Source organism: Taeniopygia guttata, chromosome 3 (genome assembly GCF_048771995.1).
Source record: "Taeniopygia guttata chromosome 3, bTaeGut7.mat, whole genome shotgun sequence".
Taxonomy (NCBI): domain Eukaryota; kingdom Metazoa; phylum Chordata; class Aves; order Passeriformes; family Estrildidae; genus Taeniopygia; species Taeniopygia guttata.
The window spans coordinates 52,323,626-52,346,395 of NC_133027.1; the positions used below are offsets into that span (position 1 = coordinate 52,323,626).

General features: G+C 37.6%; 1 protein-coding gene across 1 annotated transcript in view; it reads left to right on the plus strand.

The window, feature by feature from the left end:
- The window catches only part of CLVS2 (clavesin 2), a 55,540-nt gene extending 33,023 nt beyond the window's left edge, over positions 1-22,517 (plus strand). The window contains exons 3-5 of the mRNA XM_002188667.7: positions 6,646-6,756; positions 9,268-9,488; positions 14,198-22,517. Coding sequence (XP_002188703.1) covers positions 6,646-6,756; positions 9,268-9,488; positions 14,198-14,285 — 420 coding nt within the window. The 3' untranslated portion in view covers positions 14,286-22,517. The remainder of the gene's footprint in view (positions 1-6,645; positions 6,757-9,267; positions 9,489-14,197) is intronic.
- The last annotated feature ends 253 nt before the right edge of the window (positions 22,518-22,770 follow it).

Sequence of the window (22,770 nt, forward strand, 5' to 3'; positions counted from 1 at the left end):
TGGAGAGTAATTTTCCACATTATTTTTATTCCATGAGTATTATGAAAGTATTGCTACTGTAATTGCACATTAAATTGCAATATAGTGTTTTTTTTCTCTTTGTCTGTAATCTTAATCTAATAAGACATTCACAAGCTGCCTGGAAAACAGACTTTATTTTTTTTTCCCCATGGGAATTTCCATAGAAAAAGTCACCATCTGATATTTGTCTATTGTAAAGAATGATTTTATCATTTCAGAATAGAAGAACCTACTTCTATCCTTCTTACTCTCTTTCTGGCTTTGCTTATTTGGAAAATAGCATGCTGTAAAAATGTTTAGGTTCCTTTCCCTCTTATTAATATCTCACATTCCAAATTAAGTGTTAGAAAAGAGACAGTACTAATAATTGAAAACAGTATTGTCCTTGAAAATCAACATTTTTAATTTCTTCTTTAAAATTAAAACCTTCATTTTCAAAATTTAAACTAAACAAATAGGGCAAAACCCAATGTTCAAAACCCCAAGTCCCTGTCAAAATGAAGAAAAATTTATGAAAGAATTTCCCAATTTCTAATTAAAACTTAAAAAAAAATTAAGGTCAAAACCTATTGAAGGTAATTTATGAAGATATGAAGTAATTTCAAATTAAAATGAAGGTTTTACACAAAATACTTTCTTTATCAAGCCTACCTAATTAAAATTTGGAGTGATATAATCCCTTTATCCAAACAGCGAAAGCACAAAATCTATGTAGGTTTTAAATTTTATTATATTTATATATAAACATGCAGACACATATGGTCAAATGACTTTTAAATCCCATCTAATTAATTTAAACAATATATAATTTTTATGAGTAGCATATTGAAATGAAAGGTGGAAGACTTTTTAAAATTAGAACAGATACTTCAATAAAAAACCAATAGTCTCACTGGATGAATACTGTCTCCTCATTGCATTGAACTTAATATATTACTATAAGAGTTGTAAGATAAAATTACTAATAGAAATGAAAAGGACTGCCAAAAGTCAAATTGCTTCATTGGAAGCTTCTTAGCCAAATGACAACATCCAGTTCTAGATAATTAAATCTTATTTTGTAGGAATATCACTGAATGATGCAATTTGCCTTTAGGTACTTTGCTTTTGGTTGAACACAGTAACAAAAATTTATTTGGGCACTTTTTGTTTGTTTTAGAAATGGCTCAACATTGTATAACAAAAATGAAAAGCTCCGACTAGGAGAGAACAACATGTTAGTCTTCCAGAGGGAAATCACTAGTGCAGCTGTTCCAGGGGTCAAGCTAAATTTTACCACCTGAGTCTTCTTTTTGGATCTGAACATTAAAAGAGCCGTAACAGAGAGGTACAGAGGGAAGGTCTCTCTGTCTTAGACAAGATGAAGCTTCTTGAGAATTTACTAATTTTCTCAAAATGAGTTAGGATGCCAGTCTTGTTGCATGTTTGGTGATTCAAAGCTGTTGACCAGTTTCCAGTCTTCTTGTATTCCTGGTCAGCTTTCTCCCCTTTGTTTTGGTGTCAACATGATCCTTTGTTTTGAAAGGTTCTTCCCTCACCTGTTATTTATTCTCCCTGGTGTGTTTAGCATCTGTTTACTTAAAAAAAAAAAAATCCAACACAAATTCTTTTAGATGTCAAATATTCACTTTCCAGTCTCCTAATCATCTAATCTCACCACTGCTTCCAGTCATGTCTTGAGTGTAGGTGATCAGTCTTGACATAAAAGTTTGTTTTGAGGCATTGCAAGTACTCATATAATGGATGGATGCTGGAAGTTTGGTATTAGGAATGCCTTGTTCTTTCCTACCTTTGGTGAGAATTACAGTTTGGTAGCAAGATGGGTGTCCTTTCCTGATGTAGATGGCAGTGACTCTTGGTTCCACTGGTAGTTCACCTCTTAGATGCTAAGGATGTGAACTATTCCTCCTAGTCAGGGCCTTTTCTTTACATGGGTTTCCATAGTCTTCTCTTTAGTATGCTAAAAATGAAGTTTAGTTGTGATGCATTTTGTAGCAGATATTTTAGTGTCCTTCTAGTGGAGCTTTCCATTATAAAGATACCACTTTGGTTCATCATAATAATTTTTTTTTTCACCCTGAAGTGCTTGACTTTTCTGAAATGCTAAAGGAAGACTAATGTATTGTCTTGAGGAATAAGTCTTAAGTCACAGTTAAGACAGTAATAATTTTGTATGCTTTCTTTGAACTTACAATTTTTGTTATGAAGATAGATTTGTTGCAGTTTTGACTTTGTAACCTCTTGTGTGCAGATGCAACAGCCTGAATTCATCAGACCACTCAAGTGCAGCCTTAAGTAAAGGGTGTGAGTGTATTCGTTTGTCTACACTGTCCTTTGAAGGACGTTTCTAGACTGTCTCCAGAAACAGTGTCACTGCACATAAGGACAGCAAACCCTCAAAAATAATCCCAGAGACAAATGTCCAAGCACTCTCTTGGTTTTAATATATGGCAAGATGTGTCAGACAGTCTGTTTGCTGTAGATGTGTGGCATACTTTTAAGGCTCTGATGACAATGGGCTGCCATAGCACCTTTGGGCACACAGTGGTCTCAGCAGTTTCTGAGACTACATTTCTAAAAGCTGTGCAAACAAATTTGATTACAGTACTGAGTTCAGCTGCTTCATTAAAAGTAGACTTCAGAGATTTGAATGTAGACAGGATGCTTGAGGAGTGAAGAATGTTGTGGCCTTTAAGAATTTCTTTGATTTTTTCATTTGGTAAAGATAAAAAGATGGGTCATTTTTATGGTAATAGTCCTGATACCGTTAAGAAGACTCACACTGGTTTTCAGTAGGAATTTGGCACTTTCTTCTCATAAGTCCTCATAAGTTGAAAATGTCATACACTGGTTTTGCTATTACTACCTGTGCTGTAAGAAGGCCAAAATGGAGCAGGGGACCCTCTGTGAAACCCTGAGAGCTGGCTCAGGTGATGGCCAAGTACAGCACAGGGTGGAATGTGATGGCTGGCAAGTGTAAACCTGGCTTCTTAGTATGTGCCAAGGGAGGTAGTAGGCAACAGCAGCTGGGTCCTTGGAGAGAAAGCTTGTAAAGATAGACTGTATAAATTATGTTTGGCAGAGAGGTTGAAATTGCTGTGCTATGAGTGCACAGAACCATTTCACTAGAGTTGTATCCCCAGTTCTGGGACTGTTCTGGTATGTTGCTGGTGCACTAGCAGTCCCTCAGTGCTGCAGACAGTAGTGCAGGGGCATGCCTCTTCCTTGGCAGCCTGCTGCTAATTCTCACTTGCAAGCCTCATGTCAAGGGGCCTGTGGTCTCTGATAATAGCTGCCTGCTTGTCTGTGTCTATGGCATGGCCATGCCACTAACTGTGCTCATCAGAGAAAAGAAAAAGTTATGTTCTGCTGCTGAAACAGGGGTTACAGTGACTGTGAAGAAAAGTCCCACTGTGTATACATAATTAGTTATTTTTTGCAGTTTGGTAATACCCCATCACATTTATTACTTTTTAAGTCAGAAGCACAGCTCACTTTACAGCTGGTCTTCATTTCTTACTGTTTTCTGGCGAGAGATTCCTTTCACTTAGAATTCATATGATTCATGGGTTACAGGCTCATCTGTTGAAGTACAGTATGTCTGCAGAGGCAGTTGTGACTGCCACCATACTTGTAACATAATCTACATAAATCTCCAGAAGAATCAGTGATTTGAAAGAAATTCCTACCTGCTTTTTGTGTTGGATGGCCATCTGGCTGGCAAATCCCCTTGTGGAAATCAGGTACATCTGAGAAGAGCAAGACAACCTTCTGACACCTGTTTCTCCAGCAGATGTAGTTGCTTATTCTGCTGTTTTATTTTTTCAGCAGGGGCTTTTGAGATTTGCTTTTGGATCTACTTTCAGCAGCTTTGCACTGTGTACAATGGTCATTCTGACCAAATCACCCTTTCTCTTTTTTGGCACAAATTTTTGGGGGTCCTAAATACACCTTAGGAAGTGCTTCTGAATCTGGGCACCTTGGTTTAGTCACAGAGACTTATAATTACCCATCTTCTTTAGTTTCAGAAACTGCTTTCAGAATATCTGAGAAACACTGAAACAAACTGGCTTTTAAGATCAAGTGGCATCTTCTATTTGAGGATCATTTGACATATATTTGTGATCCTCCATGTAAATGGTTTCCAAGATGCAGAAAAAGATAATAGATGTGTCAAAGTGGTACTTTTTAAGGATAATCCTTTTGTCTGCTAGAAATTTTGTATCTATAAAAAGATACAGAGCATTCTGAGGCCACATTAGAATACAAATGCCGTTGGCACTCTGCTCTGAATCTGTGTTTGTATTGAGTATGCCTATTGAGTATGCCAGTGTGCCTATTGAGATCTTCTTATTCACAAATTGTCCTCAGTTTCTGTGTGACTCTCAGCTCTGCTGAGATTTCTGCAGCTTTATGTATGTGCTCTTTTGTGCATGGTATGCAGCATGGAGCCCCTGATTTCTTTGCTGGAGAACCAGCCGTGATAATCGAAATAAACACAACCTTCTGTAGATGAATTGTGTCTCCTGTAACTAAAGGTTAAGGTGTCATCCAGTGATTTATCCTTCCCAAATGGATTTGTTGGATCACTATGATACAAACATAATTTACTACCTTTTTTGCACATCGTAGCTGTGTCCTCAGAATGGTGTTTGGAGATTTACAATACTGAGCACGGTGATATATGTGTCAAATTATCAACCATCCTGTTTGCTGTTTAGTTAGTGCTGACAGGAATTGTGCATTTAGCAGAATGAGGCTTCTGCAGCAATCTTTTGATAGGATTGTTTTCTTTCAAAGCTGCTGTTAATCAAAAGTTTCTGGAGAAAAGCTGCAAAACAGACCACTGATTGTATTGACTTGTGCTCTGGCCAGCCAGATGTGAATAGTGTGTGTTGTGGATGTCATTCTCTCTGTAAATTATTGTCAAGGTGCTGCCTCCTTGATGAAAATCCAGCAAGCTGTTACAATTTGAAGGCAAGAGGTACCTTGCTGTAAAGAACCCTTGGGTTAGGCGTGCCTGACAGGATGTGAATGGATTCTTTGAGAGGAGTAAGTGATTCCTACTTTGTTATTCCCACAGGTCTAAACACATTCTCAGAACTAAAGAGGTTTTATGGATATGCAGACAGTTGTACTTTTTCAAAGTTTATTCCTATCTGGAAACACTTAATGAAACATTTCCTTCCTGCAGTTTCTGCTTTCCTTTTGTGACAGTTCTTGTTTGGCAGGAATAGTTTACAATTCTTTTCTTGGCCATTTTTTTTGGTGTGTGCTGTGTGACCCTATGCTTCAAGTGGTGCATTGCAGATTACATCGAGGCTACTGGGTGCTTATACAGGTCCTCCTCTCTTGTCTCCAGAGGAGGCAAAATAGGTCTGTTAGCACAAAGCACCATGTCAGGCCATTTGATTGCCTCCTTTTGAGCCTTTGATCCCAGTGGCACAGACCTGAAGTTGCCCTTATTGCACCCACAAAGGAGGAAGCAGAGGCAGTAGCTGGAAAGGTTGTCCTTGTTTGTTACCTGTATGGTCAAATGGGAGCTGCTGCTGCTGTGAGGAACCTGGTTGTGATCTAAGTGACTGCCATGGCTGCCTATTCTGTGTCACCTGTTGAATTAAGCTTCAAATGAAAGCCATTAATTTAGGAAGTCTGTATAACTAGGAGGAGGTTTCTCACTGAGAAAATTCTGACATAAGCCAGGAAAACAAAAGGGGGCATACATCAGCTGCACCTGTTTACACCTCTTCCTTCCTCAGTGGTGCAACTCTAGGAAACATAGGAGCTGGCTTATTGCATTGTTTGTGCATATGATCAACCAGGCAAAGACAAAATGAGGACAACACAAGGAATTTGAAAATTGTATTCCAGGACAGAGTGGCTGCCCTCTTGAAACTGTCAAACCCTCTGGTACAGTCTCTCGACTTAGAAATTGAAAATGCATATCAGAATCTTCTCCTAGTGAGTTATCTGCCCTTTGTGATTTTCAGCAAGTAAAAAAGTAAAGCCATTGCTTCAATACAGATATGCTATCCTCACATTTAAGTTCCCAGAAGGCCTCTGACTATGTGACAAGAATTTAATGGATATTGCATAACGGTTTGTGCATAATGTTTAATGCAGTCTCAGTTTTATGAAATATGGATAATATTGGAGACATTTTGAATAGCAGTTTAGATTTATACTTTCTTTTTAAGGTGGAGACGAGGGACATTTTTAGTGTTCTTCAATGACATTGGAAGAGTTGAGATTGTTATTATTAAAAATGAATAAAATCCATAGAAGTGGAAAAGAGAAAAATATATTGCATAGATGGATTATGGGCAAATCATAAATATTTCAAGCATTTCTGGAGGTTAGAAATGCTGTGTCTTTATTTGAATAGCAAAGCTATCTCAGCACACTTCCTCCAAACTTACTCTGTCCAAGGTGTGTTGCTCCTTGGTGTGGAAGGTTGGAACTCAACTGACAGGATGCAGTTTTGAATAATCTTTCTTCTTGTTAAAGGTTTATTATTAAGATGAAGGCATTTAGGGAAAAAAAAAAGTATTGGATGATTAGATGCATGTGCTGCATATATTAAGGATTGGTTTAAATTGTATGTATTTGTTTTGTAACACACAGGACAGCTTTCCAGCTCGATTTGGAGGAATACATTTCGTCAATCAGCCATGGTATATCCATGCCCTCTACACAGTTATCCGGCCCTTCCTAAAGGAGAAAACACGAAAAAGGGTATTCTTTTTAATTGTCCATTTCCTGGCAATTGTCATCAGCAGATGCATCATACTCTAATAACGTAGATTAACATGAGATATATGAGATATCAGCTTGCTGTTGGTGGAAAATGTTCAAATATATCTATGTTGTAAAGCGTACCTTCAACTGTTTTAGAAACTTATACATTATCCTTAGAGGACACAGTCAAGCAGTGCACTTAAATGGATTTTAAAATATAAGCGCATGCTTGCTTCTGGGAGTTATATAAAAAAATACTGCCAACATAACAGTTTCTATTAAGATTGTATTCAATTCATCTCTGTTTAATTTCTACTAAAATTATTTGTGTCTTTCTTTTAAAAACAGAGTTAGTGGCTACAAAGTCCTTTCCTAGTGAGCTTTCCTTGACATTAGCATGAGCTAAAATACCCAGCTGGCATCTAGTAGTATTAGTTTGCAAATACTAAATTGAATGAAAACCAATAAAAGGGAATTTGTGTGCATGCATCTGTGCATAAGCATGAGCAGCCTCTGAGATGTTGCTGAATTTGTACCATTTGCATCAGTGCAATTAAATTAGAGCTTGGTGGTGTTAGCGTATAGAATGATATTATTTCTGTAACAGGAAATTTGTCATCCAGGAAAACACAATCAGCATCATGTACAACGGCACTACAAAGAACATGGTGATTTTTTTTTTTAATGGAATCAGCTCCCTAAGCAGCTCTGTATTTTTTCTCCTCAAACGCACTCTGCAAGGTCACAATCATCCTTGGTGTTGAACTATTTTTTACTGACAGATTATGCTTGAGAGGCCTCTGGTATTTACAGATTTTGAACTATAGATCACAAAGCCTTTTATGTAATATCTGTTATAAATATGCAAATGAAGCCCCATTTTGCAGGATTCAGTTGCACTCTGTTGACTGCAGTTTCCTCAAAGAACATTGTAGTGCCAGATATGTCTGAGGCCTTTTCAACTCAAGTGCTGCATATGCATAACTAGGGAGTACAGTGCAGCTCATGGAAGGGTTACAGCATTAAAAATAAGTGACAAGGCAGTTGAACATGGAGGCTTATCAGTTACCATCTAAATTTTTTATTTAGACACCTGAATCAATGGCTTATATTTTCAGAAATGCTGACTTTTTACAACTGTTTTTTGTCAATACCAAATACCTATAAAAAGTAGTCAGGTGGTTAAATATTGATTTACCGTTCTAAACTTAGTGTCAAAATGTGAAAGTTATGAGCAGCACATAAAATTTAAAATCAGCTTTAAAGAAAATTATTGGATGCAGAACAAATGATTGGGAAAAAACTCCTCAAACCCAAGATAATTCTCTTTAGATTTTTTTTTGTCAGGCTTATTATTTATCCATTGGTTTTATCCTGAATTATTATGTATTTATTTAATTTGTCATGTAGATTCACAAGTGATACTTTTATTCAGATAAATGCAGTACTAGGCATATATAAAAACAATGCTAAGAAGTGAAACACTTAGCTGTAAAGGCACTATGAAGCAAATAACTTTTGCCATTAATAAATGTTCTTTCACAAAGGATAAATTATTTTCTGAGATGGAAGAAAATCACTGGTTTTGCACAGTCATACTAACTTTCCTGGGTCTACAGCTGACTGGAAGGTGGTCTGAAGTAAGCAATAAAAAACAAGCATATATTTGGTTTTTGTCTTTCTTCCTTTTGAATTAAACTCTTATAAATCATACTAAGGCCATAGCTGCCCAGAGGAGTCCCTGCAAGGTGAAGTGAAACATGAAAGATCTCTGAGGAGAAACACTACAGTTAAACATAAACATAAATACTTAAACACAGGTATTTGTATCATGCCATACTAATAACCAGATATATACATATAAATTATATATGAATATCAGTCTACCAAAACATTGATGGAAAATATCAAATAGTCCATCAGATATTCCCTCAGTGTTGTCACAGGGATTATTTTACTGTTATTACTTACTTCATGTATTGTCAGGTATAAATGGCAGTTACTGGTATGACTAGATTAAGGAAGAAAATATTTCCAGCACTGTTATCATTACACTGCATAATTTATCTTATTTATAGAACTCATGGCTGTATGCTGAAAGTCAATACATATTCCTTGTTGTATATGGTGAATAATAATGTTATTTATTGGTTATAATCTTAATTTTTTTACTTAATTCACAGAACTAGGGAGAGCAATTGACAACAGATTAACAAGGCAGTTTGTCTGTCTAGTATTCTGTCCATCTAGTAACCAGACACCAGTTCTTACCCTCCCTACGTCCCTTTCCCTGCACATACTTTAAGTTATTTATGCTTTAATCACTTTGGAGATTTATGAACATAGTATGCCATGTTTAAGGCAGAGGTGATGTGTGCCTTCCTCTGTTAGCCCAACACAACCAAAATGTTTAAATTGTACAATATCCTCCTAATAATGATGATGTCATTTGGGCTTTGATGTTTTTTGGTGATACCCCTGTATTTTTACCTGCATGTGTACATACAGATATTCCTACATGGTAACAACCTCAACAGCCTGCATCAGCTCATACACCCTGAGATCCTGCCTTCAGAGTTTGGAGGAATGTTGCCCCCCTATGACATGGGGACATGGGCAAGAACACTGCTTGACCATGAATACGATGATGACAGTGAATGCAATGCGGACTCCTACAACACTCCAGCAAAGGATATAGAAAAGGACCTCTCTCCCAAATCCATGAAAAGGTGAGTTAAAGGCACTGTTGTCTTCTGCTATTGCCATAAGATTAACATTTGCCTTCTTCGTCCTTTATGAAGCTATATGTAGTTCAGTCTACTATATAGGAAGAGAGTTTTTTGGTTTTTTTTTTACCCTTTCTTAAAATGATCAGTGTTGATGAGAGATCATGCTGTGATTATTACACATGTGAGTTGTGAACTCAGTGCAGCTGATTATTTCTGTGGTGCCATATAGGTGGTGCACACAGCACTGTCTTTAAGCTGCTATCGCGCCTCAGCCTACAGTACTTATTAGAGAAACAGTGCTAGCTGGAGTGAGCCTCCGTGCAGAGGGTAAATTTGGGCCAATTATCTTTCTGGGTAGTGATGTTAGCTCTTAATCTTCCTCTTGTCATAGCCCACTACTTGGTATCCACCAGTGTGTAGGTACCAGGATATTTATGGCATCTGAGCCATCAATCACAGTGACTGCATGCCTGAGAAAATATGAGGAGAACCAGGACCGAAATCAGTGCCAATTGTTATACTCAAGTCTGGTAAACATTCTGGCATTCTGACAGTCTTCTCTTTGAGAAGTTACAGTGTAATTGCTTGCTGCATTTTACCATCCAAAATAAAGTATAGGAAGAGCTTAGTTACTTCTCCAGTAGCAATGGAAGCAGTGAGGTCATTAGCTTAGACGGGGTGAATCTGATCCAAGCTTGCCAGGGCAGTAGGAGAGAAAAGGGTAAAGATTACAACTGTGATAGAAAAGGTAGCAGAAAGGGCAGTAGAAAGGGCACCAAAAGTCAGAGTGCAGCTTATAAGGGACAGGCCTAGCAATGGATCAGAAAAGAACAAACAAAGCAGAAACCAATATATAAAGTCATCAAAATTAAGTTAGGATGTGCTAGGCTGAGAATCCAGTTTCAGGAGACAGCATGTGATGCAGAAGATAAACTCTGGAAACAGATCAAACAGCATAAAATATTTTCAGATTTCTCAGCCAGGAAGATGATTTTGGCTGGAAAATATTGCCTAGATTGAGAAGGACAGTGTGGTTTAGAAGGGAAATATTTTTGTGGAAACAGAGGAGAAAACATAAGATTGCTATAGGAAATAAAAAAAAAAACAACCCAATAAAATTAAAGGATTTTGTGTTGAAAAAACTTCCACTTTATTGAAAGTGGGAAATAGCAAGAAACTGGATAGGAATGAGCTAGGATAAAAGTTAAAAAGGGTTCTGAAACTATATGTCAGGGCTGTGGGAATGGCTGCAAACCTGGTCTCAAATTCCCAGTGAGGGAGCTTTGGCCATAAATTCCCAGAGCCTCCAAAATCCCCAGTGCCCAGATATATGAAGCTAGAATTGTGTAACTAACACAATTAATGGAGAAAATGGGACAGAGAAAAAGAGCCAGGGGAGGGGAAAGGTGAGCAATACACTTATGTATGATTTGCATATAATACAAGAATTATGAGACAATAGAGAAGCTGTCTTAGACACAAGGATGGAATTAATGACCTAAAATGCAGAAGTCTTTCTGCTGTAAAATGATGTTGTGAGAGTAAATAACTTTATCCAAGAGTGCAACAAAATAAAATATGAGAAGTCCTGTGATAAGCAGGAGCAGCCTGCTTGGAGCAGAGTTTTCCAGATTGTCCTGGGCAAGCACATTATTAAGTGGAAAAATAGCGAGTTGACCAGATTCTTGATTTTTTCTCAAATAATTTTTATTCTCATTTAACTTGTTCTTGAAAACTCTTTTCATAGAGTATTACACTTCAGTGTAAGCTTCAAACTGATATTCGTTCAGTCTGGGTGAACTAACTGGGTAGGAGACCTAGTGCAGAAAATAAACATGCTGAAATCTGTACCTATATAATATTATGCTAAAATTTCTTCACCTTCAATGCATTCCTTCTCAGTTAGCATGCCTCCAGCATCTTCTGGAATCCTTGCCCCCTGCTGCTGGACATAAAAAATACTAAATAGACTTACTGTACTAAGACTGACAGAAAGTCCCAAGACTTCAATGTACTAAGTGCACAGACTCTGTTAAAACATAGATAGAAAAGTTATGATAAAACAGATAAACTCTATTTTATTAAAAATTAATGTTAACCTGTATTCAGAAACTGATGGGTTGTTTCTCTCAGTTTCAAGCCACAGTCTTTATGATATGTTACTGCATAAGATTTTTAACATATAAAACCCCATGACTAAGGCGATGAAAAGTGCTTAGCTTAGAAAAAATTTCACAAGCATCTAGCAGCGCAATTATCTTGTTTAACTTGGCTTGCCCTTTTAAAAGCAGACTACTTCCTGCAAAAATGTCTTTTTAAAACCAAACTGCTACTGAGAATTCATTCCTTTCTTACCCCCCCATTTCTTTTTGCCCCCACTGACATTCCTCCAGATCTACTTGAATTTTTGGTGAATTGGATGACCTTACCTTGAGAGGAATGTTGGTTCGGGGGAGGATGATGGAGATGAGGAATTAATGCCACCTTTAGCATAGACCTCTGGGGAGAACTTGTTTATGTCATCTGCCAACATTGCAGCTGTCTCAGCAGTCAGGCTTGGCCTGTGGCTGTGCTCACCCATGGCTATCATCCTGAGGCACCCAGCTGGAGACCTGCATCCTCCTCTCACCTAACCCAGCAGGGCAGGTGCCTGTGTTGAGAAACTTTGCAGAGGAGCTGTGATTTGGTTCCTCACCTCTGCAATGGGATGTCGTGGTATAACACTGTCCCACTGTGTTTTCTCAGAATGTATTCAGTAATGTCTGTAAATTTATCTGGGAGATGTAGGCAGAAGAAAAGAAGTTAGAGACTTAAACAAATGTTTTTCCTTTCGCATACCTTAATTTGTGAATTTCTGCTCAATGGGATGAAGCATGACAGTAAATTTCTGTTTAAAACTGAGGGCAAACTCTTTCTCCTTCTTATTTAAGGCATTTGGGCATCTGAGAATACAAACTATAGATCAAGATTTGTGCAGTTTGATTTTCACACCTGCCTTAGCATTGGGAGTTTCAAAGGCCCTGGGAATTTTTGGCCAAAGCTTCCTCACTGGGAACTGGAGACCAGGTTTGCAGCAATTCCAGCTCCCCTTCAGTTTTCCCCAGATGAGGAGTGGAAACCCTGTCTGCTCAGCTATTGGCAGCCAAGGAAAAGGCTCAGTTTTAGCAATTACATCCAGTTGGAAGACCTTTGAAGTTAATTTGCTTCCACAGCAATTTCTATCATGATGAACTGGATTTTCCATGAGTGCAACTTCCCACCAGCAAATTTTCTATCAGCTTTGCATTGGCAAGGTACCTTGTGAAGATTTTTAAAAAGCATTTTTAATCCACTGGTTTAGTTTTCTGCCTGAGGAACTGACTAGCGTTCAGGATAAGTATTATTGTACACTCTTAATTGAAAAAGTTTAAATTATGCTTATCGCAAGAGAGATGATCATATTTTTAAAGGTAATTTTCTTCATTTTAGTGTTAATATGAGAATGGGATAAATATTATTAGAAAATATCCTTATGTCCAAAGTTTTCACCTAGCATTTAAGTCAGATATTTTTTTTCTTGTAAGTTTTCTTTAGATTTTTTTGAGAAGGACCTCATCAGCTTCATTCATTGGTTTCACTGGAGGATGCCAGCTTATAAGAGGGGGGATTGACTCCATATGCTTATCTTAGGAAAAGTTAGAATTTGTGAAGGTTTTTCTCTGCACTGTAGACCTCTAAATGGGCAAATCTGTAGCAATGCTGCAAGCACAGTGTGCTTCCACTGATCAAAAATAAATGCCTGCATTGTAGAGATGTACACCTGCTCTTTAGTCATCTCAAATCTTCTTTACAGAAAGAAAGAGAAGTAGGCATTTCCTGCATGAGATTTTTCTCACTAAAGGAAACATCTAATCAGGGCTGCACTTACTGTACCCCAGAAGTGACTGCTTTTGGATGAGTTGAGCCATGGCTGATGTGAGACTCCATCTTAACATTTCAGGCTTTGTTTTCAATGGAACATTTTGATTTTGCTGGACACTCAGTTTTCCTCTTTGTCTGTCACATATGACTGTTGCAGGGCAGTGGTATCATGTTATGCTTCTGGGCTGAACCAGAGAATCTGGAGAAATTTTACAGTCATCACTGAATTTGCCCTGCCCTGTTCAGTTGTGCTGAAAAGGGAGTTTGAATACATTTGTCTGCTGCTTTAGAAATCATGCTAACCATGGCACTATTCCTAGGTTTGACTTAGGATCTCTCACTGTTAAATTAAGATGCTATTCAGAAAAGGAGCAACCTGTGCTTCCCGCTAACACATCCTGCTGATTGCAGTGTGTGGTAAGCCAGCTGGGTGGCTGAATTGTACCTTCTTTGCCAGCCCACTGCTATATAACCTTCTGGAGAGACAGTCAGTGCTTAAGTCACTACAGAGGAAAGCTTAGTTTATGCTTGTGTGGAGGATACTCCCTGCTTCACAATTTCACTGAAGAGAGCATCCACTTTATTCCACCTTTTGCTCCCATGTTTACGGATCAGCAGTGAGCCCTTTAAAGCCCTGTTATCCCTCCATGAGGGTATTTCTTGATGATTTGCAATGATTAGATGCTTGGCTAATGCTGTACCCTTATTTTTAAACCCTAACAGAAATTAGAATAAACTGAAGAAAGCTGAGGTTTACCCTCATTTGTCTTGATCTAGAAATGTCAAATAAACATGTTGTCCCTCTGCAGGTCTCAGTCAGTTGTGGATCCTGGGGTGCTGAAACGCATGGATAAGAATGAGGAAGAAAACATGCAGCCTTTGCTTTCACTTGACTAACAGTTTTTGAGCATTGGACATGAACTGAGGTGGAAGGCACTGCCTCTCAGCAACAAGCAAATCATTGGGAAAGAGTGTAACAGCTGGAATCCTATTTACTCATGTTAATGTAGCATATTGGCAGCAGGTGTTACTATTCTGCCTGAATTCTGGAAGCCCTTTGGTGAAAAAGAAGTGGAGAAAAAAAGAAAATTAAATAAAAAAGAAAACGAATCAATAATTTATTCTGTAAGTGCCAACTTGTTTGTAAATACAATATAATCCTCCAATTTTACTTTGTAAGTTATGGTAAACAAGTGCTATGGAAATGAGTGACTATTAAATATGTCAGTGAAGTGCACCATAAAAAAGAGAACAAAACGTGTGTGTTCTCATATGCACAAACACACATACACAGAGAGAAACATACTGAACAAAGAAAAATGTCAAAGCAAATTAAGTGTTGTCCTTCCCATGGGAAGCCAACTAGTATGTTGACTACTGGATTTTTTTCTGCAATGATCACATAGTGTGCTAAGATGGAATATAAGTACTTGGGAGATGATTTAATCAGTGCAATGTTTTCTAACTGTGGGAATTGGTTTCTCAAATAATACTGATTGCTATTTAGCATAAACAATGTGCATTGTGAGAAAGATCACAGGTGAACTGGAACCAGCTCTTGTATAGCTTTGTCATTTAGCTGTATGGGTCTCTGAGGTTTCTTCCCTAACTTTTCATTTACACAAGTAACCTGGCTTGGTACCATAATCTGTAATGTGGGACATATTGGAGTTACTTCTCTTGCATTTTAGGTGCACATCAAGAATTTTTCCAGAACTCTGTTCTCCCTTGGAGTGAGACATTAGTCCTCTAACTACAGTGGAATAACCAGTATCTGAAAGTAAAGCCTGGCAGCAGAGGTTAGTTGCTGAATCCTGTGCACTGGGAGACTGGATACATATATATATATATATTTTTACCAATCTCTGACAAGCATACAAGGTGACATTGTTAGATAAGTATATTTCATTGAAGGTTTATACAAGAAATCATACCTATTCAATGTACTTAGATATATTATAGATTGTATATTGAGACACTGTCATTATTAATATAGTAAAACTTTCCATAGATCAACAGCATCTCATTCCAAGCAAAGATTAATAGGATTAAGTTTTAGTCAAACATCTCAGCCTATAGTTTAGGACACCTTTGTTTTGGTTGTAGTGTAACTGTATATACTGAACATGTGCCATAATAAAGAAATACATTTTACCTCAAAAGGGTAACAGGTTTCACTAGGGATTGGATGGATCAGCTGCAACATGGGGCTGTGTCATCTCTGTGTGCTGGCTGATGTGTGTGCAGCCTGTGGTGTGCTGAGGCCAGAATGTAATTTCTTATTAGGACTTAAATCGACAGTCAGAGTGGGAGGACACACAGGGTGCCCAGCAAGACATCTGAATAATTAGACGTATTTTAAGAGCATGTTCAGGCAGTGCAGGGATTAGTTAAGAAAACACTGACCACACTGGAGGTGACAGTTCACAGCAACCCTGCCTCACGAGTGCTAGAATTCAAACCATTTCTTCCATCACTCCAGTGATCGGTGAAGTTTCCAAGTTACTGGTTGTAGGTCACCGCTTCTCATCCAGGATGATTACAGCTGTAAAATTTGGTAGGCTGAGATGGGTTAAGAGCAGAGAGTGAAAACTTGAAAGTCTGTTGTCTCAAGTTTAGCTGTAACTCCAGTGGTGGCAGCTTCAACGTTTCTCAGGACTGAGACGACCCTGACTCTTCCAGCATCACCCTTGATTAGCCCAGACAACACTCAGATAAAGATTTCCTACTTTACAGGTCATTAGCAGCACTGATAAATAGTGTATGCCCTAATATGCCATCAGCTTGCAGGAACTTGTCTGAACAACTCATTGCCTTTCTGCTTTCCTAATTCTGTTTTCATGGTATGTGTTAGGAAATGCAGAGAGCAAAGATAATGAGCCTGAACCTCTTGCCAGACAAGTTGTCAGCAGTAGAAACTGTCCTAATACTACTTCTTCAGTTTGAGAGACTTGAAAAAATGATCAGTTCTTATATACTATTTTATTCAGTTTTATTTTCACATTCTTTGTAAAATCATGCTGTATAAGTGAGATGTGTCTCCAGTATTTGCATAAGTGCCATTTTTGAATGTATGTTACATATTTCCACACTTCTGGTTAGTAGAATAGTATATTACCATGGTTATGATTTAAAAATTCTTAGCAGATAAAACTAAAGCATCCGTAGAAATTTTCTCCTTATAAGGGCTTCAGGATTTAGTCAGTACTCCACATTTATACAAGCTGTGATGCAGTGGTGATCAAAATCTTCATGGATTCTTTTATATAGTGGGGCAGACCATTGTAAGACAGCAGAATGCTGATTTCAGGGTGCACCACCTGTCTAATCACAAAATGCAAATCTGTTCCACTGTATGAAGCTTAACATTTGTTTTGAAGCTTATAAATTTTTGTTTGAAAATCCTTTATTTGTGCACTTAACTGTAAATTTATGTAATATTTTCTGATGTCTGATTTTTTGATGTTTGAATTTTAAGGTAATGAGTATGAATACATTTTTTCCAGAAAGTGAAAGTAGGATATATTATAATTTTGTGTAACTTGGACCTCATCTTTCAGCAAGAACAAAATTGCTTTTTCAATAAGATCCTCTCTCTTGAAAAGTTGTGCTACAGATCTTCTTGGCTGCAGCTTTTATTTCACTGAATCAAGTTCTGACAGTGGTAATTGCAGTTGTGACATTGAAAAAGAATATGGAAATGGGTAAGAGAAATAAATATACTTTACCTGCTCTCACTATTCTTTGAAGGCATTTCTCTTTTACATATCAGAGTACATAAAGGGTTCCACCTTTCTTATAAAATATCTTTATAGGTAGTTGAATTTTTATTAGATGAATTTGGACTGAAAACTTTTTCCAATCTTTATTATCATAGGAATTGCTGTCTAATTTTTATAGCAGAATTGAAGTGCTAAAAACAGAATGCACATGCTTGGGAGGAACTCCTCTTAATTTCTTACCTTTCTTGTGTATTGGGTAGAATAAAACCTTGTTGTAATTATGCATGCTGATATGCATATAAAAATATCCTGCAATATAAGGAACTTAGTGGAGAAACTGGATATACCTGTCCGACTACATAAAAAAAGGAAAATTTATTAAAAAAGTGTAAAAATTGATAGTTTTTGGCCTTTGATAAGATCTAAAAATATCCCATTACATGATGACTTTTCCAAGACACAAATGCTTAAAAACACATGGAAAAGTTGTGGAAACTTCCATGACCAAAACATCTTTGTAATCAGAGATGTCAATAGACTCTTGGTTTTATAGCGACAGGTAATCAGATCCACTAAGCTCCAACAAATACACAGACTCCCTCCCAATAGTTATTAGTTGTAAAATAGTTTGAGATGTCTTTACAGAAATGTAAATTTACTGTATAGCATATTTAAGAAGATGTTTTGCACTCTACAAACATGCTATGCCTAGTCATAATCTGAAAACAGAATTAAAGAAAAGAGGAATAAAAGGGACCTCAAGAGGTCACTGATATGTGGAGGAGCAAATTCACTTTAATGTCGTTCTCAAATGTTTTAGCTCAGTACCTTGCATGGAATTCTCTTTGTATTATTTAATCACAGTCACAGCCAAGCCTAAGCACACTACCGGACAAAATTGTAACCTTACAGTATTTTGTTCATGCCTTTTGTTATTTTCCTGTTCCGTTCGGGAAATTAAAGTTTGTCAAGAATCATAAGAACTACCATTTAGCATTACTTGGAAAACACTTTGCAGTAAGCTTTGGTCATATCCCTGTTATTATATTGTTTCTGTTATGATTATTGATGTACGTATTTGTCAAGATTTTTGATAAAGTCATGTTTGAAAGAGCATGCAAGAGAGAAAAACCCAAAATCAATCAGGCTTCAGGATTTTATTTGGAATATTAGAATGGGATTTTAAGGGGAGTTTGGATTTTTTAATCTTTAATTGCATCTGGGGAATGTCCTGCTGAGCTATTAGCAGTGTTGGGTTCCAAGAAAAATTTGGATGATAAATATCAGTGTGAAAGACAACAGCAAAGGTCTCAAAGGATTGTACTGAAAAAAACACTTAATCACAAGGCTAGCTGGATCAGGTCCCTCTAAAGAAGGGTATTTTGCAAGTGGCCTGTGAATGTGTACTTCCGGAGCTGAGAATAGTTCTTTTGTCCACAAACTTCAAAACAGTCTATGAACTGAGAAAATAATAGTTATCCCATTTTGCAGGTAGTAAAACAGGAATACAGGGAGTTAGAGACATATCTCAATGGAAGATATTTTTCTATATGGAAAAGATGACACTTTGATCACTCAGTCTGATTTTAACAGGAGAAAACTTAATGTGTCTCTATGTTATGTAAGAAGGTCTTATTTGTTGATTCACTTGTGTCTGCTTTCTTTAGAACATTTTACCATGAGACCTTTGCAAACCAGGGGTGATCTGCTTTCCTGTAGAGTTAAATATGAGTGTACATTTAACCATTTCTGCTGAGGAAATGACAAAAAGGGTGCATGTCCCTCAAATGAAATGCCTTTCTTCCCTTCTGACTGTTGGGAAAAAAAAAGTAGTCTAATTCAAAGACTCCCCCAAAAGGAAATTTGCCCCGTAATGAATTCTGTCAGGGACAAACCAAGATACTTATCTTCCATTAACTATTCAAGGAACTTCAACATTTTGTTTAGAGGCATGCTTAGGTGACCTTAGATGAAAGTGCAAACCAGGTAGATAGAAGCCCATGTCCTGTATTGCCTTGTAACTTTGAATGACCCTGTGTGAAAAGTCTGTATTTAGCAGATTGACTTGGACACTCCCTTCAGTCTGCACTTCAGCTGTCAGTTGAATAGGATTTTTTTCCTATCAGCTTTTGGGATCTTACTTTGTTTCCTTCGTAAGTCTCTGTTGGCACAAAACGAGACTGACCCCTGTTGGATTGCACAATTTGTGAAGTAGGTTTTTTGTTAAAAAATAACAACTGGGCAGTTGTGAAACTGGCAGTGCTGGGCAGTGGTGAAATTGAAACGAGTGAGAAGTTCCCACTCTTTTGTCAGTCGTCCTCTGGTGTTTTTTGTGTGTAAACTGCTTTGATTGATAAAAGGCATGTTAACACTTGCATGACATGAATTTAAAAATAGAGAAAAAGGAAATTTCTGCAGTGAGTTCAAAATCTGAATTGATCAGCTATTGGTGTGGAATCCAAAGCTGGGGGGAGGAAGCACTGCGCACAGGTGAAAGAGAAAGACCTCCAAAGGAAGATGCTGATAATTCATTATGGTACACATTTTGTTAAAATGTGGCCAAAATATTTTGTCTGCAGAGACTGTGGTCAGTCAGATCTTTTCTCTCTGAACCAGTGGCTCACAGTAAGTCCTCTCAAATAAAGATATGACAAAGCTTCCTCTTGCAGAGAATTCACTTTCAGAGAATTGACATATCTGTCAATTTGCAGTAGACAAATGGCGGGAGTTAATTAGGAATTTTTTTGATATGGAAATGCAGCTGTGATTCCTTAAAGAGGCTGTCGCATCATCAGCAACAAACAGCAGTGCCTAAAGGCAGGCATCTCAAATCAGGTCCCTTGGTTAATAAAAATTTAAGAGTAGAAAAAATCAAGGGGAGAGATAATAGAAGATGATAAAACACAATAATTAAAAAATTAAAACAGAAAGAAGCAAGCTTGCAGGGGAAAGCTGTATGAATGGCAAAAGTGATGTGATAGAATTTGCATTAACACTTCCAAGAAATTAATCAGTAGCCTGAGTCCCCCCCTACATTATGAGCAGAGTTTCCATTTTTCACATAGTCTACCGTGTATCGCCACGATGGAGTTTCCCAAATCTTTAGAAAATTAGTTGCTATGTAAAATGGTAGGTGCTGTAGCTGAGCTTATGAGCATGATTTAAAGGGTCAGAACATGACAACAGAGCCTCACCTGTAGATAGGTCCCAGGAATATGAGAAATGCTGTGTCCTGCCTGGGTGAAGAAGTTGTGGAAGGAGAGAATGAAAGGAGCCCTACAGCTGTAAGGAAAGGTGGCAGGATTGGGAGGAAGCAACATTAGGGATTTGGAGTGAACTGGTTAACCATTTTAATTATGAGGGAGGCTTTCACCTGCTCAGTAATATTATAGAGGGCTTAGAAACCCCATGACGCATCTGTCATCAGGAAAGAGAGATAACATGTTTCTCACTTTCCCACACAAACACAGTTTGAATATATTTAAACCTAATGCATATGCTAAACCTGAAGTGCCTCTACTGCTGCTGTTCCACAGTAGCTCCCAGGATGTTTGTATCATGTAGCATGCAGGAGCTGGAAGGGTGGAGCCCCTCAACCTGTCCATGGGAAGAGAAGAGAGGGATGTATTCTGCAAAACCCTGCTGCAGAGAAAATTATGTGGGAGAATTCGGCCCTTGCTTGAGTTACTGCCTGCCTCGCCCTGACATCAGTATCAGCACTTACTTTGTGGAAAGCTGTGAGTGGAAGTGCTGTGGGAATCCCCCCTGCCATCCTCGGTGTCTTGTGCTAATTATGCAGCCTTCGAGCTGTAGCTGGTGATCCGTGTCCTGTGTCTTTAAACAGTGCTGCTGCTGGTGTTAATTGCAGCCATTAGTCACTCTGAGCAGAGATGATTTAAAGGAAACCGACAACTTTAAGCATTACACTTAATGCCTAAGATTATTAAAGTGGTGATTGTTACAAGTAATACATAAGATTATGATAACTTAAAGACTTCCAGGGTTTGGCTGCATTGTATCCTTGATGGGACTTAGTGTATAATTACTTTCCTTTAAGTATGGTTGTCCCTGAGGTTCATGTACATCTTTGATGCTGCAATGGTAGAAGGAATTAAATAGTAGAAAATGTCATTTTAAAGCTATCAATATATTCAGAGGGGCACATTTAGATTACTTGACACTATTAAGAAAAATTGTTTTGCAGTTTGCAGTTCAACTTGAGAATAACAGCTCTTTTAAATCATTGGCTTCTCTAGCTCTTTCACCCTATGGATTGCTGTGTGAAATATGGAATGTTCTGCAAAACACTCCCAGCTTTTCATCCCTTCTCCTACCCTCTTGAGTTCAACAGTGTTCTGTCTTCTGTGTGTACTTTATTCTATTGATAACTGAAGAAAACTGTAAAAAACCTGAACACACTGATAATCTGCAGAGTAGATCTTGAGGATCAGTATTTTAAATGTCCCTTCTATAAATCTCTGGTTAACAGGGTGAGATGGCAAATGATACCAAGGCCAACCCCATCATAAAGGACTACAAGAAGAAAGAGTCTGACTATAAGTATAGATGAAACAACCCTTGTGATTTAAGATGTTACCTTCCCTGACTGTTAGTTGCCACTGTTCACATAGGAACTACTGCCCCAGCTTTTAATAAATAACATATTATGGAGGTACTCGTGTCCCAGTGAAGGCTGTGCAAAAATCATGGTAACTCTGTTGATTCTGCACTTATGCAAATACAAAACCACTTGCATAATCTATTAATACAGCTCTGTTATGAGAATAATGATTAACAGCTAGTCATGGTGACATCTAAAATGGCAGATTGGCTATCTGTGCCTTAAGGCTCTTGTGATCTGTAGTACTTGCATAGCAGTAACTACTGAATGATGTCCTTTTTGCATGCAGCAATCTACTTTGGAGCCTTATGGAAAATATTATAGCACCATATCAAAATTCAAAATTAAATTACAGGAGTAATTTACAAACAATGCTTGTGTCCTCAGGATAAAATTTGTTTGTTTCTCAGTTTAGTATTGTTAGGACTCAGGGGGTCTGAGATTTGTAAAGCCAAGACAAGTTTATTAATCATGTTCTTTCTCTGTAAAGTTTCAATAACTATTCTCTTTTCACAACTTGTCAGTTTGAATTTTATTCTTGGACCTAGTGAAATGGTTAATTTTGGTCTGTTGTGTTCTAGCCTAAAGTCTGAAGATAAAGCAACTTCGTGAAACATCACTCTTTATATTGTATATTTAAATATCATCAGTTCTCTGTGATCAATGGGCTGCTTTGGAGAGTGCTACTACTTTTAATCATCATTGGTTATTGAGGAAGAATGACATTCTGTTAAATAAAATATGACCAAATGAAAATTAAAATACATATATATTTTCGTGTTTGTACACGGGAGTGTTTGTCTGGCTTCCTTGTGCTGAAACATACATGGAAGACATACTTTAACTGGATGAACTGCATTTTTTTTTACCAGGGTATTGAAAGAAAAACAGTGAGTGGTATGTCAGCATGAAAGTCTGGTAACACTAAATGTCTCTTTTCACCCATCAGTAAGTTTTAGAGAGTTAACATATTTCACATTTACAATACCATTTTGAAATGCCACTTGGAAGACTCTCATCTCACAGGTGAAGATCACAT